Raw genomic sequence first — 17,812 nt, 5'->3', positions numbered from 1 at the left:
TAAAGGATGTTTTTACAACCTATTAAATTGAACATACATCTGAGAGGTTGAAGGCTTTGAGGTCAGAGTAAGTTGTGTATTGAGAAAAGGGTCCCAGGTTTGTTTCAATCCATTCAACATCAGTCTCAAGTCCCATCCTGCAAGCTGAACGACATATGCATTTATTAGAATAGGCATAATTTACACAGAGCCCTATTTAAAGTCATCAGGCATTTACGGGTTCATTTTTTGTTCCGGGTGCTCTTTCAACATAGCAGTTGTACAACTGAAATCCATGTGGTAAAAGTCATTTTTTCATTCCCACCTGGCTTGTCGATGACAATGGTAGAGCTTTTGAGGTAGGCCAGCAGAACAGAAGCGATTGCTTGTCGTCTAAGCAGGGGTATGGCAGGGAACACTTTGGCAATCCCTCCCACACTGCAAGGATTGTAGAAAACGTTTCTTACATGACATCTCACCAGTAGATTATAACTAAACGTCTCTGAATACACTTCTTTAGAATGCAACTCACACGATGTGATAGTTTGCACAGTTCATGCTTGATATCGTACTGTTGAGCATCTGTGGCGTGAAACTGGCAAGGATGGTAACCAGTCTCACGTGGAACCAAAGATACAACTCTTGTGAGCTGAAGCTCAGGAAATGTAGCCTTAGGATGTAAAAGGTTCTTGTCATCGCACGATCTCGGACCACCGTCTGGAACTGTAGGACCTTGCAAAGTATGACAAGTATGGTAATCTGTGTGACAAATGCACTGCACAGAGCATTTTTAAAGATTGGAGTTAACAGAGTTGTGTAAATTACTAATGTCCAAAGTAATCCAGACCTTTAATACCCACATGAGGGCTAAGATTGGTACGTCTTAAGTCCGTGATTGGCACTGGGACCCACCTGTCCATTCACTGAGAGCTGTGTGAGGAATTCGTCCAGGTTTTCCAGAGCATCACACTTTTCAAGTCGGTCAAAGGCAAGATCAATCAGGGTTGTGTCGTTTGAGCTCCCTGCACTTATTAGGAGCTGCACCACTTGAGAGGGAGTCAGTACTGACAATATTTCAATCTAGGAAAAAAAAACAACTATATGGAGTCAAAACAGTCCTTGTTGCAAAGCAGCTGGTCAAAAGGTGTTGGTTTATGAGCACCCATCAGCAGCCGTCGTTGGCACTTACGGTAGACACGTGTGGGTTGAGGGTTTGCAAATCCTGGACGGTTGCAAAACCAGCAAAGCTGCCGAGGTTTGCCTGTAGCCAATCCTGACTCCCATTGCTGGACAAAGTGCAGCCAGGATCTGCAGAGATGTTAGAAAGAGACACTGATTGTTAAACAACATCCTTTCCCATCAAGAAGCTAGCAAGCGGAACCCGAGAGCCTGGCTTTACCCGATGACTCCTTTCGTGACAGGAACAGTTTGATGAAATAAGTAAAGACTGCTTGCTGCTTATCACTGTTCATGAGTTGCCTTTGGTTGCTCAATTCCTTGACACTGCAATTTGAGGAAAGGTAATCAACACCAAAACATATGCAGCTTCCTTTTGGCAATATCTTCCTGTGTGAAACAAGATTTGTACTTACACAATCTGGTAGGTCAGGCAGCTGAAGTTGTAGGAGCTGAGGCAGAACAGGAAGTTTGTGGATGGGGAGGCCAAGAACGGACCAATAACTCTCTGGACCAGATCCCCCATGACAGTCCTACTCTGTAGTTCTGCGTCGCTGAGGTTGGCAAGTCGCACCTCTCTCAGAGCATCAAGGGCGTTTGATAAGGCTGGCCTGCTGTTGTTGGAGGTCTGTAGTTGAGAAAAATGGTTAGATGCCAACATCGCTTTGGAAGGAAGGTGAGCAAATTTGGAAAACGGCTAATGGATTTACCATGGTGGCAAATGTCTGAAGGGTGTCATTCAGGGAAGAGGAAACTTTCTGAAAGAAGAGCTTCCACGCTTCTACGGGGTATGTCGTTTGGCTTTCCAGCGAGCACTTCAGCAGTGTGGCCAGGTTTTGCGGTGCAAGCTGGTCAGCCTTAAAAACGGATGAAAGGAGAAACGAAGAGAGACCTGTCAGAACTCCCACATACTTTTTTTAATCGTCGTACTTAAACAGCCGGCATTTTTCTCTTGAAATTACAGGTTGCACATAAAAGTCTTACCACAGAGCAGGCATGTTCAGTGATGGTAAAAGAGCACAAGGCTGCAGAGGAGTTGTCAGCTGCCAGTGTTTGTTGGACTAGTGACCTGAGCCAAACAATGATAAAAATAAATCAGTTGCCACCTTCTGAACTTTGTGTCAGAGAACTTGCAAGCTTCAAATCGGGTCTGTCAGTAAACCACCCACCTATTGACCTCAGCGCAGAGGAGGTTCTCTGGAAAACGACCAGATTTTTGTATCAGAATGTGGTACAAATTGCATTAGTTGGTGAACAACAGTGTCGTTTAATACTTACCATCAACAACTGTTTCCTTGCACTGGGGGCAAATAATAGCAGCAAAAATGTTAGACTAGTGAATGTGTCATGATTTGGGTGGTGAGGCAGAGGCAGCAGACCCAGGGTAAGATGAATAAGATGGTTTAATAACGAAAGTCGTCCAAAAATCCAGAAAACATACAAAGTCCAAAAGACCAGGTAGCACAAAAGGAGCGCAGGGCAAATGCTCACAACTGGTGACACTGGCAGACTAGACAAACACGACGAGGACCCGACAAGGAACAAAGAACACAGGTGGGGTTAAATACACAGAGGGTAATCAAAGAGACAAGAAACACCTGGAAACAATCAAGGGGAGACAGGACAACACGGAGACTCAGAGAGACAGAAACTCAAAATAAACACAGATAAGGGACAGATCCCGACAGAATGAAACTAGCTGCGTCACAGATGTGTTGGTTTTTCCATTATTGCATACGTTATGTAGGAACAGTGATTGTAGCTTGAACATTTTCTAATAGTGCATCATTTGCCTTTTACACCTATGAAAATGATCTTACCGTGAAAGATTCTGGTGTCAAGCAACCTGTTTAACAACAAAAGTGAAGTTAGCCAGGGCTTCAATACATTGCTGTCAGGCACTGGTGTTTTGAGCAAAACTCTTGTTTGCAAAGCTGTTTGGACACCTACGTGGGAAAGTCTCTTTGAGGAACTCGATGCTTGAATTGATGCCCATTGACAACTCCAGTGGTAGAGGGAAGTTCAATGTTTTCTGAAGACCAGTGAGACTAAAGGAAAAGACAATTTCACTTTGTTGGAATGGAATCACATTATCCCCCATCACACAAAGACAAGGTTTGAAGTGGTTGAGTTAAAAAACAAACAAAAAACAAGGTCTCACATGGCCATGTAGGATGCACAGCTGATGTCCTTTGGAATCACCCACAGGTAGGCAGGACGGAGACCTGGCATCACAGGAACAAGGTAGACTTGGAACCACAGCTGGAATTCTTGTGCTCCAAAGACCTCAAATGCAGGCGCAAGGGCTGTCAGGCTTATGTTCAGTATGGTCTCTCGTACAGCTGCGTTTGTGATGAAGGTAATGTTTTTCTGAAAACAAAAGCATTTAGGTTGTAGTTTAAGAGCTCACCAGATCCTGGTTGTGGGCAGAAATGGAGACACGTCAAAGATTCTGTCAAAATTCATCGGCAGAAGTCCAACAGTTGACCTAAATGTTGGCTTTACATGGATCCACAACCCCTTCGTTGCCCCAGAAGGGGTTGTTTGTGTGTGGTTTAACAAAGAACTTTCTAGGGGAAATGTGACCCCTACATCCCAAGTTAGTGTGAAGCATTCACCTTCTCGCTGATTTGTGCAAACGTCTGGAAAAACTGACTGAGCTGTTCGTCCTGGCCGGACAGTTTCAAGCTGGTGAGCACCTCCCTCACAAAGTTGACATCCTCCAAAGCGCCGCTGTCTGGATCCAGTATTAGCTCAGCCTTCTGTTGCAGTGAAAGTTTTTCCAGGACTTCAATCTGTAACAACATGTCCTTATGCTATTGAGCTTAAGTTTATATGATCGGGTCTGCAATTTTGTGGTCTGATATATTTGTACGTTTATGAAACATGTCATATTTGAAAATCTGTTTATCACTTACGGCAGAGAAGTTGTTATTCATTTCTTTAAGTTCCTTAATAGTTGCAAATTTTAAAAAAATCCCAATGTTTCTTTGCAGCCATTCTTCACTTCCTGTACTTTTGTCTTTGCATCCAGGCTCTGGTAAAAGTAAATAGTTTAAGATTATAAAACACAACATAGTTTTTGTTTAAAAAAATGTTTTCTTTTTAGAATTTGTTCATTATTTTTATGTTTCAGTTGAGTATTCTAAGAAATATCTCAGTTTCTTTCCACCATTTTTATGCCCAGAAAAATGTAACAATCCTACCTGGTGAGTTTGTTCTTGACAGGAACACTTTGATGAAATTACTGTAGATTAGTTCCCTGTCAACACCTTGTGTTTTCTGAAGTTCAGTGGACATAGACTCCATCCTTTAAAATATCAGCATATACTTTTTTAATAAACTGTTTCATAATTTATTTTATACATTGCTTAATATACACTTTTTCATATTTTCTGTAAATTCAAATTCCATCATTTGTTTTAGCCCACTCTTGTAATCCGAGCTGGTTTCTTAACTTAGTCATGATGGGTGAAGTCAAGTGTCTCCCATAGACACTTGACTTCAGACCAACCTTTCCTCGATTAGGGAGACTTGGACAGCCTTCTTTAGCTGGGTCTTTCAGAAGGATAACATTGGTGGTGGCCACAGGCAGCTTCCTCCATGTGGGCCCTCTACCTTGGTGGCATTTGAGGCCGGGAAGCTTTCTGTGCTATTTCCCAGCAGTGTAATCTAGCTTTGGGGCACACAATGTCACCTTAGTGGTGGCTTTAGGAATTTTACACCCAAGGCTACCCGAGTCAATCAAAAAGCAAGTCATGGTCTTATTTGGGGAAACGCTTTCCAAACCAATTTGGCCATAAAAAAGTCATTTTCACACCATTTTAAGGCATGAACTAACTGTAAATAACTATATTTTGGTGGAGGGAGTTGTTTCATAAGCCACACTTAGGCCTGATTAGCCAGGATGCATTTGCGTCACCCAGACAATCGATAAACACTTAAATGGAACCTTTTAGACAATTTGTGTTAAGCTATGTTCTCAACAAACAGCACATCATGACCTGATTAAATTGACAGTCTCGGAAGGCTTGCAGAGCCATTTGTACAGGAACCCGCGTACTTGGGCGTTCTTCACTCCACAGAGGTCCACACATACGCCAAGTGGACGTCTGCCAATTCGAGTGTGTGACACCCATATGCATATTCTGTGTTGCACAGTAAACTGGTTGATGGGAAACGGTGAAAACATCAAACTGTTTGGTGTACGACACCAAGCTGATGAGGTTTAGAGTCGGTGCAACTAGTCGCAAGGATGCACAGCAGCTAGACTGTGGCTCTGTGTGGTGGCTGCCCTAGTGGACAAGAAGTGGGGCTAGGTGTCCAACTAATTCACTAAGCTTGGTAGTTTTCATTTGGATTGTGGGAAATCAAGAAGTCTCTCACAAGAAATGTAGACGGTCGGTATGCTTGACTATGAAATTTCAACTGTCTGCAGACAGCGTTCTGTGTGGCTCACAGAACACGTACAGCACACCCAAGTATGTGGGATCCTTTGGTCGTTGGGTTACTGCAGAGAACCACAGTGAGAACCATTATCTACAGAAAGACAAGGAACAGCAAACAAAAGAACCCAGAACAACTTCTACAGCATGTAGGCCCTACTTGCCTCAGTTCAAGGTCAGTGTTCATGATTTAATGGTAGAGTTTCAAGACCAGGATTACTACTGTCCCAACAGAACACAAAGGCCCATTTTATATTAAACAAAGACCTCTTCATGATCCAAAAGATAATTTTTTTATTTTCTATAGACTGACAAGACGGACAGAACTTTTTAGGAGTGTATCTTGCTTCACGTGGCACAAAAACAACATTTCAGAAAGAAAATGTATCTACAGCAGTGATAGTGTGATGGTCTGGGGCTGCTTTGCTTCTCCAGTGCCTGGATGACTTGCTGTAATTGATGTGAGAGTGAATTTAGCTCTCTACGAGATTAGGCTGAAGGACAATATCAGATCATCATTTTGTGGCTTTAACCTAGTGGAGCCCAAAGTGGGCCCTGGAGGCCCGGCATCCTGCATGTTTTATTCTCCCCCTGGTACCAACAACCTTTTCAGCAAGTCAATGTTCATCTTAGGCCTCTAATGAGCCATCATTTGATCCAGGTGCGTTAAACCAGGTGGAGAACTAAAACATGCAGGATGCCGGCCCTCAAGGACCGACTTTGGGTTCCCCTGCTTTAACTTAAAGTACACCTGTTTTAATAACAAGACATTGACCCAAAACACACTACAAACCACCACAGAATGGCTCCAAAGAGAAATTAAAAATAAAATCAGGATTTGCAGTTGCTTTTCAGCATCTTGACTTAAAACCAGAAAGATGCAAACTTTCTAATGTGGCTAAAAGAAAACAGTTCTGCACAGATCTGTCGATCAAAATTCCATCATGGTGGTTTAAAATTCTCACTGCTTTCCACTGCAAACGCTTTCTGGTAGTTGTTGCTGCACAGGCAGCCAGAACCAATTAAAGTTGAGGGGAAATGGGTGTGCTGTGCAGGGGCAGGGGTTCAGCACAACCCACATGTGGAGGCCTTTGTCCTCAACGCAGCTGTCGCAGGTTCGATTCTCAGCCTGGCGACCTTTGCTGCATGTCTTCCCCTTCATTCATTACCCACTTTCATGTCAATTAACTATCAAATAAAGGCCACTAGAGCCAATAAAATCTTTTAAAAAAAAAAGTTGAGGGGAAATAAATTGTCCCTCTAATACCAGATTGGTTTTGATATATTTTTATCTTCAATCTGAACCTTATGTTATATGTTTGTATATGTAAATATATATATATGCATGTGTACAGATGTGTATGTGTGTGTATGCACTATTTTCATCTAGCTGAGGAAATCTTATTATACTTATTATTTCCTTTGTCAGAAAAGATATCGGACATTGAAAATACTGTGATAAATTACAGCTGGAAAAGGGGTATGACTACATAAGTTATACTTCAGCATACTCCTTTTCAGACTCATAATCACCGATGTGATGTGTTTTTTTTATTGTTTTTTTTTTCTTTTTTAAAAGAAATATATTATGTACTTTGTGTCGTTTACACTGTCGGTGAAAGGTTTGTCTGAAATAAACTAAACTAAACTAAAAACTAAAAAAAACTAAACTAAAAAAAAAAACCTTCAAAGTCTCATAAAGACAATTACAAAGACAGCATTCTACCATCAGAAGAACATTTCCAGGATTAAGGGACTAATGTCTCAGCAAGATCTAGAAAAACTCATCAATATTTTTATCTTTAGTTGCATTGATTACTGCAGCAGTGTCTTCACAGGTCTGCCTAAAAAGTCAGCCTGTGGTTAAAGTCAGCTGCAGCTGATCCAGATGCTGCTGCTGGCATTTTCACTAAAATCAGGAAGTTAGATCACATAACACCAGTTTTAAAGTCCCTCCACTGGCTCCCTGTAGCTCAGAGAATAGACTTTAAAATACTGTTAGTTCATAAATCACTGAACGGCTCAGCACCACGATATAACAAAGATCTGCTGTTGTTGTATCAATCTTCCAGACCAATAAGTTCTTCTGGTTCTGTCCTTCATTAGCTTATAGGAATTTTGTAGCTACCTTTGCAATATTAGTATTAAATTTCCCCAACACCATAAATGCAAGCTAATATATCAAAAGTCACTATTTTAATTTACATACATTTGTTGGTAAGAACTGCAGCTGAAGTTCTGGTTGCCCAGTTGGACTAAGAAGCTTTGAGCCACGTAAGGCAAAAGAGGAGCCATCTTGAGAGAGAACCACAGTCTGATGAATGTTGGGTCACGGTAGTCACCCAGATTTAGACTATCCAGGACTCCAAATATTTCCAGAAGATCAGCTCTGGATTGGTTGTCACCCTGTTATTTAAAAAAGTTAATTTGATATTAGTAAATGTTTTTTCCCTTGTATGCATATATTTTGGATATGTAATTTAAGTATTCATTCAAAATATTTAATTGATCCCAAAGGGAAAATAAATGTTGTAACTCAATAATTCAGATTCTTCATAAAGGGGCAATACATACATACATACAGAGGGACAATTTGGGACAATTTCCTCAGTTCAGTTTCATTACTATAGTGCCAATTCACCACTCCATTACCTGGATCAAGTAAGCTTTTAAGGACGAGTCCACTAAGTGCCGAATGTTTTGTTCCATCTCCAGAAACAGTTCCTCTGACAGGCTTGCATTTGCATCAGATCTTTTACAAGTAAGATCCCTTACAAACACATCTGCTGCCATCCACATCTGGAAAAACAGGCAGAGAAAGTAATAATGTCTGAAACCAAACACAAGAGGGCGTCACTTCTGTGTGGTGGCAACATGGAGTAATGCTGATGACACTAAAATGCTTACACTGCGACTGGCATCTTGTAGATTTATGCCGTGGCAAGATCCAGGAATACCATTGGCTGGTGTTGAAGCAGTGCTTTATTAACCATTGAATTAAACACAATGCAGATTAATGTATTAACTTTTATTCAGCTAAAAATAAATTACTTCAAACTATTAAGATAGATAGGCAAATTATGCATGCTGACCTGTTGTGAAGCGTTGGTAGATGTTGAACTACACATAATAAAAACACAGAAATAGTATTACACGGTGATACAGGCTAAAGAACAGCTTGTTATTTGTATATTATTGTCTCTTATTGAATGAGGATACTTTTCATACCTTCTGTTGTGTTGGACTGAAAAGAAATTTACAGTACAAAAATTAATTCAAGAAATGAAGAGGTATATTCTTAGCTAGAAAAAAATCATGAACCAAACTTACAGTTGTTAAGGCCAATGAGGAAACACATGCTGTAGGGATTGGAAGAAAACTCTTGATTAAATCCAGATATTAGATCAATAACTGAAAATGATAGGTCCTCCTCTGAGCTTAGGGAAGCTCTTACCGATCCCAACCACCAAGAGTGGCAGAAGATGCACTGAGGTTTGGGAGACCGCCATTGTCTGCAGGTTACCGTCCTCACTTTAGTGATCTTCAATTTATTCTATTAGCATTTTACACCAAGATTGTTTTAACTCCTTAGAAAACACAAGACAAACAATAGTTTAGGTAAGTACTGTATAGCTGCTGTATATCTAAACTCTGCAAATGACATGTATGCACAATCTTCTGGTAATTGATTGATAATAATTTCATATGAAACACATATTTTCTTAATTTTCCAGTAGATTCCACTTTAGAATTTAATTATTTCATATTATGTTGTAATATTACAACTAACTATACAATATTATCAAAAACAAGAGCACATGTTCTTTAAAATCCCTGATTCATTCAAACTTCAAAGTAAAGAGACATTTTTTGCCTTTGTTTTTTAAAATTTTTTTTACAACAATCGCAGGTCAAACTTACCTCGGTATTGTACGAAGAAAAAAGAAAAATGGGGACTCAAACTCACCCAGCTGCTTTGTTCTGTCACAGAAAAATGAGGACCAAACCTCAAAGGTAAAACAGGTATATTCTGGGTGGAGCAATGAAATATTTGGCAAGGGAACAAAAGCATGAAAAAACATTCTGATTGGAGAAAATAACATTGTGCGTCTCCATCAATCCATCAATTTCAGAATAGAAGTGTTACGCAAAACAAAATGGGTGGCTCAAGTAAGGAGATTTTCATAATATAAAATCCAGTGTTTTCCCAACTGAAAACAAAGTATATTTCTTAGTTTTCTGTCAAAAATGAACAGTGTTTGACATAAAAAACTAACACTGCTTTATTTTATAAATTCTCCATAAAGGCCTGTAAGATTGCTGGGGGGTTTTCAAATTGGCCTCTTGGGTGTTTAAGGCCTGATTTTAATTATATTCCCTGATTCCCGTTGGTGGTCTTGCTGTTTAAAGCAGAGGATAAGTACTGATTTTAATTAGCAGAATATCACCTTGACTAATGTTGGACTACCATGTCCAACGTTGGTGATTAGGATTATTAACAACTGAAAACACTTATAAACACCTGAAAGTTTATAAATCCAATGCTTGTGACCAAACGAACGCTGACTTACTGTGCAGTTTGCACCACCTAAAGGAATCCCATGCTCATACGTTCTGCCTGAAACTTACGAGCATGGGATTTCCAGGTTAGTTTTCGTTTAAAACAAAGATGTGGTACCCAGTTCAGATCGTGGTTTGGAAGGCTGCAGATTTCTGAGGGTTAGTGACTTTTAGTCTGCAGCTCCAAAGCGGTGAGATAGAGTATGATTTTGTTTCAGCAGTTTTCATTTACAGTGAATCTTTTAAGCTGGTTGTTTTTTCCCGTTTCATCTGTCCTCTGCATTCTTGGACAGACACTTACACCAAGATTGTTTCAATTCATTAAATATTTTTTTAATTATTATTTTTTAAAAAACTAATTGAAACCAAATATAAAGCAGCTTGCAATAATTTAATGCAATAAAGTGAGTTTACCTTTATGGTGAGTTTTATATGTTAACTTTTTTAAACACTTAGACTGTTTCAAAATGCCTCCCAAATCCTAATGCTGTCCATTGATTTTCTTTGATAGACCCTAAATCATGGAAGCCTAATTTTTCCACTATTATTTCCATCCATCCATCCATTTTCTAACACCCTGGTCCCCAGTGGGGTCAGGAGGAGCTGTTGCCTCTGCAGCTAACGTTCTGGGCGAGAGGCAGGGTCACCTGGACGGGTCGCCAGTCTGTCGCACACTATTATTTCAACACCAGGATTTGCTTTATTGCAAATTCAAAAAGATATCATAATAGTTGTTTAATTAGAATTTTATATAAGTATTAATTATCAAACCAATAGACAGCATCACCCATTGTTAATACAACTGAAAGTGGCTTTAATCCAACATGAGAGGAATTTGTGTTTGTATCAGATTGTTCCTGTAAAAGAAACACCAGTAGAACCAGTGTGTTGGGTTCTGTTCTCTGAATGAGCCCATGTCTTTCTCAGAAAAGAACCATCATTCAGGCTCAGGTAACAATTTTGAGGTGCAGCTCAACTCATCATACTGTTGACAAACAGGCATCTTTAAAAAGCTGTGACGATGAAATCAGGACCTGAGCCAAGAAATGAATTCACACCTTTCCCTGGTACAACAAAGCATAAAGACAACAATGAGGTTGAAACCGTCCATGAATAAAAAACAGATTTACTATTGATCAGGGTCCTTAAACCTGCATGTGTTGTGAACCCGTCTGTGACCAGCACCTGACCACGTCATGACTGACTAAGGTGGGAACAGAGCAGCACTGATGAAGGGCCTAAATGGGTTTAAGAAGCCTGGATGACTGAGGATAAAAGTTGGTTGCTATTTTTATTCATATCTTCAAATGTCCAGTCAGTTTTGCTTGTTTTACTCTCCTGCAGTAAAGACCAGAACCCAACTCATTCAGTGAGTTCTTTTCCATGTTCGGCAGTTTAAATTATGAGAAAGGAACCACAAAGATATCCAACCGATCGACTTCAAGACTCGCCTTTGAATAACAACTTGCAGCTCTCCAAAGAGTACTTTTACGTGTCATGAAAAGCCAAAATATTTCAAACTCAAAAGCAAAAAAAACAACTAAAACTCTGAAAATGTTTTGTTTTATGATCAATGAGTTAAATAACAGTAAAAGGAAACTGCCCAACTAATAAAAAGTAAAAACTTTTTCATAGGAAGCATTTCCAATGAAGTTATTGTCAAAGTCAAATACAAACAGCAAAATCAAAGTGGATGAACTATTTTCTGTCTTCATCTCTTGTCCTTTAAACTATTAAACTAAATTAGTTTAAAAGGCAGAAGTTTCTACCAATCTGTTGGTCATATTTCATTTGCTCCTCAAATATGGAACAAATTCCTAGAAAACAGCAAAACAGCTGAAACACAGTTCCTTTGAATCTAGTCTAGAAACCCACCTGGTTAGAACTGATTTTGAACATTGACCAACATATTTGATGTGAAATAATGATTTTGATGAAAGAACTTGACAAAATACTGGGTTCACAATTGGTGACAGTATGATGTGTTTATGATTTCATGATGTAAAACGCTTTGAACCGCCATGTTGCTAAAATGTGCTATACAAATAAACTTGATTGAAAATCAATTTAATGATAATAATCTGGAAGAATAATTAAACAGTAATTGATCATCTAATGGTAAGTTAAACATTTTTTTAAATAAACAAAGCATTTTTTGTTGATGCTATTGATTATTTTTTTTACATTTGGGTCACAAGGAGTGTTTCAGTTATGCTTTTGATCCTACGCGTTGCCTGAGGAGGTTGTGGTGTTCCACCTCTGTAATTAAAATACCACAGGTGTGAGCTGTCAGAGGTAGGTCAGGTAACATTCTTGGCCAGAGTTGCTGACTTTGTTGCTCATTAGAAATCCTCCTTCTCACAGCTCATCTATTGAGGAGATTTTAATCTCTACTGGAGCTGCTTTTATGCCAATTTTAAGAAATCTTCTATAAAGATTTAGTGTTTCAGTTGACAAGAAGGACTAATATTTTTTGAGTAAGCTTGCATTAACTAACTCAGCATATAGATTATTTACCAAAAGAAACATTAAATATCTTATGTACACAAAGAGGGTTCTTTTTAAAGCAGTACCTTCTATCACTTATTAAAGCAGTGGAAATTGCAGCAAATGTAGTCAATCTTACTTACTAGTCATTAAGATGCAGTATTGACATTTAAATACAAACCCAGAGTGAGAAAACCTGAACCCCAGAGACATTGACTGAACAGCTGCTGCTTCACAATGGGAGCCAGTTGTGCAACACTTGTGATTACATTCATAAACAGTTTAAGTTAATATTTAAACAAGTTTTTGGTGAATAAGATAAGATTTATTTGTCATTGTCATCAACAGATTACAACAAGATTGAGATTTGCTTGACTCGAGTTAAGATGCAGGTTATGTGTATATACATAATATACAAAGATAAAGAAATAAATAGTACAAAATGAGAAATAAACTTAGACATCAGAAGATGGTTGCAGCGCCTGGAGGTGTCGCAACAGAATTGACATTTTTAACAAAGTGGTGTCAATAGCAGAAGTTCTTATGCCTTTGAATTTAGTGCCATGGTTGCCATCGGGTAAAAACTGTTTTTTAGGCGATTTGTCCTGGTTTTTATTGCTCTGTATCTCTTGCCTGATGGCAGCAGCTGGAAGAGACCATGGCCAGGGTGTGAAGAGTCATTTAAAATGTCCAAAACTTTCTTGTGCAGCCTGGAAGTGTAAATCTGTTCCATAGTGGGGAGGGGACAGCCTATGGTTCTCTCTGCTGCCCTAACAACCCTCTGGAGCGCCTTCTTGTCCACAGATGTGCTGCTGCCGTACCAGACACACAGACCGTACGTGAGCACACTCTCTATGGAGCAGTGATAGAAGGCCTGCAGCAGGTCTGAGGGGAGACGGTTCTTCTTGAGTATTCTCAGAAAGTACAGTCTCTGCTGTGCCTTCTTCAACAGCTCCTTGGTGTTGGTGCTCCAGGTTAGCTTGTCCTCCAACTCCATGCCCAGAAACCTGAACACTGGGACCCTCTCCACACAGGTCCCACTGATGGTGAGAGGCTGGATGTCCGTTTTGTTCTTCCTGAAGTCGATCACCAGCTCCTTTGTTTTGGAGGTGTTGAGGAGCAGGTTATTGACTTTGCACCACTCTGACAGCCGCTTCACCTCATCCCTGTACTCCAGCTCCCCCTTCCCGCCTGAGATGAGACCAACAACAGTCGTGCCATCTGCAGACTTTATGATCTTGTTGCTGAGGTGGTTGGAGACACAGTCATGAGTGTAGAGGGTGTAGAGAAGTGGGCTGAGCACGCAACCCTGTGGCGATCCAGTGTTCAGGCTCAGAGCAGTGGAGGTGTGGGGGCCCAGTCTGACCCTCTGGGAGCGACCTGTTAGGAAGTCCAGGATCCAACTGCAGGTGGCTGATGGGAGCCCAAGGTTTGCTAGCTTGGACACCAGACGTTGGGGAAGTATGGTATTAAATGCTGAGCTGAAGTCCACGAAGGGCATTCTGACGTAGCTCCCCTGCTTCTCTAAGTGGGTCAGGGCAGCATGAAGTGCTGTGGATACAGCGTCCTCTGTGGACCTCTTTGCTTTGTAGGCAAATTGGAGAGGGTCCAGCTCAGCAGGCAGGCCAGCGAGGATGTGACTCCGCACCAGTCTCTCCAAGCACTTCATGATGATCGGTGTGAGTGCCACTGGACGGTAGTCGTTCAGGGTGTTGATGTTGGTTCTTTTCGGCAGGGGGACAATGGTAGAGGACTTTAGGCAGGGAGGGACAGTGGCTTGAGACAGGGACTGGTTAAAAATCTTTGTGAAGATTCCAGCCAGTTGGTCTGCACAGTCTTTAAGCACCCGTCCCAACACACCGTCAGGTCCCGCAGCCTTCCTTGGGTTCACCTTCCTCATCACCTGCCTCACCTCACTCTCCTCTACTGTGAGAGCAGAGCTGCTGTGGACAGGCAGCTGTGATGGAGCTGTGGTAGGTGTTGCCTCAAAGCGGGCAAAGAAGATATTCATCTCCTCTGCCAGGGAAGTGGTTCCCTCCGTACATGTCGCTGCATTATACACCAGGAAGCACCATGTGGCAAAGTCCTGAAGATGGACCATGTAATCAGCCCTGCAACACAAACTGTAAACTTTATCCGAAGTAAAGGTTCACATCACAGGCAATTTCAGTCCTTTCTACGGGAGATAGATTCAGAGTTTGCCGACATTCCTTATCACACAGAGGTACGTTGGCCAAGTCGGGGAAACATTCTCAACAAAGTTTTGGGCTCAGCAACAAAATCTGTCAGTTCATGGACAGTAAAGGAAAAGACTCTTCCGTTTTGCGGGATGAAAAGTGGAAATGTGAGTTGGCGTTTCTGGCTGACATAACAGCTCATCTCAATGCCTTAAAACCTCCAGCTCCAGGGAATCGACCGCATGATCACTGACATGCATGACTCAGTGAAGGCTTTTCAAATGAAGCTGCTTTTATGGGAGACACAAATGCACCAGAGCAACTTGCCCCACTTTCCCTGTTGCCAAGTAATGCTGAACCAAGTCGGCACAATGGTGTTTCCAAATGTGCACTTTGCTGATAAACTGAGCGCACCGAGTTCTCACGGCGCTTTGGTGACTTTGAAGAACAAAAAAAAATTTCAAGTTGATTTGCAACCCATTTGCCGTCCAAGTGGAAACTGCACCTGTGGAGATTCAGATGGAACTGATTGAACTGCAGTTTAATGGGACACTAAGGCCAAAGTACGACACTGCAGGGCCCACAGAGTTTATTCACTCCATTCCCGCAGCAATGCCCCAGCTCCGTCTACATGCGGCTCAAACCTTGTGCATGTTTGGTAGCACATATCTGTGAGAGAAGCTGTTCTCAGTGATGAAGACCAACAAAACTGCACACAGGAACCGACTCCCTTATGAGCACCTACAGTCCATCCTGAGGATCTCCACAGCATGGGACCTCACGCCACACATAAACGAACTCGTTGCCAAAACAAGATGTCAAGCATCCAGCTCTGACAAAATGGCATAAGAGCAAAGAAAACTGAATGTTTTGATTCATTGTTATTGCTGGAAAGCACACATTTTGTTTATATTTCCAGGTTTTGTTTTTATTTATTTTTTCAGGCATTTTTTGCAGCATGTTCATATTTCTAACTTGTATAATTTTGACAGGGTATATTTTTATGGAGAGCAAGATATTCTAAGTTGTTTAAAGTTGAAGTTTATTTATTACAGAACATTTCTGTCTGTTTTTATTCATATTTATGTTCAAAAAACCTTTAGTTTTAGTGTCTTCAATAAATGTTTATTCTGTTTGGCCCGTGACCTAAAGTGTGTTTTGAATTTTGGCCCCTTGTGTAACTGAGTTTGACACCCTGATCTACATGCTCCACATCACTTTGACTCATCTTGAATATAAAGCTCTTCATCATGTTCTCCATTGACTTCAGCTCAGCATCTCAAACAACAGCTGATGGACATATATTAAAGTATAGTATAAATTATTCAAACCCCTTGAACTGTTCCTCATTTTGTCACATTACAACCACAAACATAAATATAATATAAACACAGATATACTTGATTTTGTGCGTCTTATTGTTAGAAGAACATAAAATCAGATCTAGGGTGTGGACTGAGTTTAAAAGTTTACAAAACTGGTCTGATGACGCTCCAGTGTACATTACAAAAAAGATGAGTTGGCTTCCAGGAATGAGGTAGAGTAGCTGAGAACCTGGTAACACCAGCTTAACCCCAACAGGGGCAAAATTGATTTGCTTATACCTCAGGAATGCCAAATTAACCAGAACCAGAAGCGACTGACGTGCCAGGTTGATGTGCTTGTCAAATTCCAAAATGTTCAAAGATATATTTGACAATAGAACTAAAGTTCAACAAGAATTAAGGTTTTAATGGGAGTGCTGGCTTTAAGATTACATTTACTCCAGCAGTTTTAGGATATTTTCTATTAGTTCAAACTTTTTGAACAATCAACATGTTTGAAAATGAAAAAACAGTTTACTGTCTGGGAATAAAACTCTGAACATTAGTTGTTTCATCAATCAAACTTTTTTACAGAGCAATTTTCAAACTTTCATCTGGAATACAGAGTGCTTTGGAGAAGTTAAAAACTGAGACTTAGCTGCCATTTATTGATAAAAGTGAGAGTCTTTTGTCCTGTAATACAAAAACAGTTCATACACTATGTAAAGGTTTCACTATTTTTATAAGTTTATATTGTGTTGAAATATTACAGTTTGGTAAACGTTTCCTGGGAAACAGTATAACTAATATTTCCCTTACATTCAATCTGGAATTTCCCCAGGAATGATCATACTTGCTCCATCACTTTTATTATCATTTGTACTCTTTAGAATTAGTGAGTTGGGTAACATTTTGTGATTTTATAAAGCTATTAAATTTCTTTACTGAGTTATGAAAGATGTTCACATGCAGGTGGCCTACATACTTTAGCTAAGCCAGTCAGCCTGGTTGTTATGTAAGCACTGTTTACTGCAAATTATTAAAGTGTCACTTTCAAGGTGTTGATGCCAAGTCTTTCACAGTCGGCATTTTTTTATGGCTGATTATTTAATGACATTTTATTGTGAAGCATTAATTTAGCATTGTTATAATGATTTCTTTTTTATGCTTTATCTGCACCTGAAGCTGAAAAGCATGTTTGTAAATGTTGCTATAAGTGGATTTCTTTTACTAAAAACATTAGTATCTAACATGCCAATGTGACCTTTTTGTAGGTGGAGATGATTCAACAGAAGCTGTACATGTTGTAGTACCAGTCAACTTTAATTCTGGAGCCCAAAGTGGGTCCTGGAGGCCCGGCATCCTGCATGTTTTAGTCTCTCCCTGGTTTAACGCACCTGGACCCAATGATGGATCGTTAGAAGATCACTGACATGCTGAGAAGGTTGTTGGTACCAGGGAGAGAACTAAAACTTGCAGGATGCCAGCCCTCCAGGGCCCACTTTGGGCCCCTCGATATACAATAAGCACAAGACTAAAGTAAGCATCTAGTGGAGAAAACATGCACTTCTTTTTTTTTTTACCCCTCCAGGGGGTCTTTTGTGGGCCCTAGTGTCCCACTAGAAGTGCTGGAGTTAGTCCATCTAGACATATACCTATTCAGTCTAGAGATTGTCCAAATGAC

At 40.3% G+C, this 17,812-nt stretch overlaps 1 protein-coding gene across 1 annotated transcript; it reads right to left on the bottom strand.

The window, feature by feature from the left end:
* Positions 1-846: 846 nt before the first annotated feature.
* Positions 847-9,578, bottom strand: LOC111612140. Its single transcript, XM_023352211.1, has 22 exons — positions 9,522-9,578; positions 9,055-9,187; positions 8,931-8,959; positions 8,829-8,844; positions 8,693-8,720; positions 8,508-8,580; positions 8,253-8,399; positions 7,810-8,006; positions 4,362-4,465; positions 4,074-4,192; positions 3,774-3,950; positions 3,317-3,525; positions 3,106-3,203; positions 2,976-3,001; positions 2,434-2,455; positions 2,325-2,352; positions 2,140-2,224; positions 1,866-2,012; positions 1,572-1,783; positions 1,379-1,482; positions 1,169-1,287; positions 847-1,059 (listed from the first exon to the last, which is right to left on the bottom strand). Exons 2-22 carry the CDS (start codon positions 9,107-9,109, stop codon positions 847-849), a joined length of 2,208 nt encoding a protein of 735 aa, XP_023207979.1. The 5' UTR covers positions 9,110-9,187; positions 9,522-9,578.
* Between the last annotated feature and the right edge of the window lie 8,234 nt (positions 9,579-17,812).

Source organism: Xiphophorus maculatus, chromosome 19, assembly GCF_002775205.1.
Source record: "Xiphophorus maculatus strain JP 163 A chromosome 19, X_maculatus-5.0-male, whole genome shotgun sequence".
Taxonomy (NCBI): Eukaryota; Metazoa; Chordata; class Actinopteri; order Cyprinodontiformes; family Poeciliidae; genus Xiphophorus; species Xiphophorus maculatus.
The sequence above is the reverse complement of the archived record's forward strand: the minus strand, read 5'-3'. Positions and strand labels throughout refer to the sequence as shown.

What these genes read in the sequence shown, in the direction of transcription:
- LOC111612140 (XM_023352211.1), bottom strand. Translation starts at nt 9,109, where the DNA reads ATGGCGGTCTCCCAAACCTCAGTGCATCTTCTGCCACTCTTGGTGGTT. An exon ending in TGACACCAGAATCTTTCACG is followed by an intron (nt 2,456 to 2,975) that starts GTAAGATCATTT and finishes ATTTGCCCCCAG; the next exon opens with TGCAAGGAAACAGTTGTTGA. An exon ending in CAAGGAAACAGTTGTTGATG is followed by an intron (nt 2,353 to 2,433) that starts GTAAGTATTAAA and finishes GTCGTTTTCCAG; the next exon opens with AGAACCTCCTCTGCGCTGAG.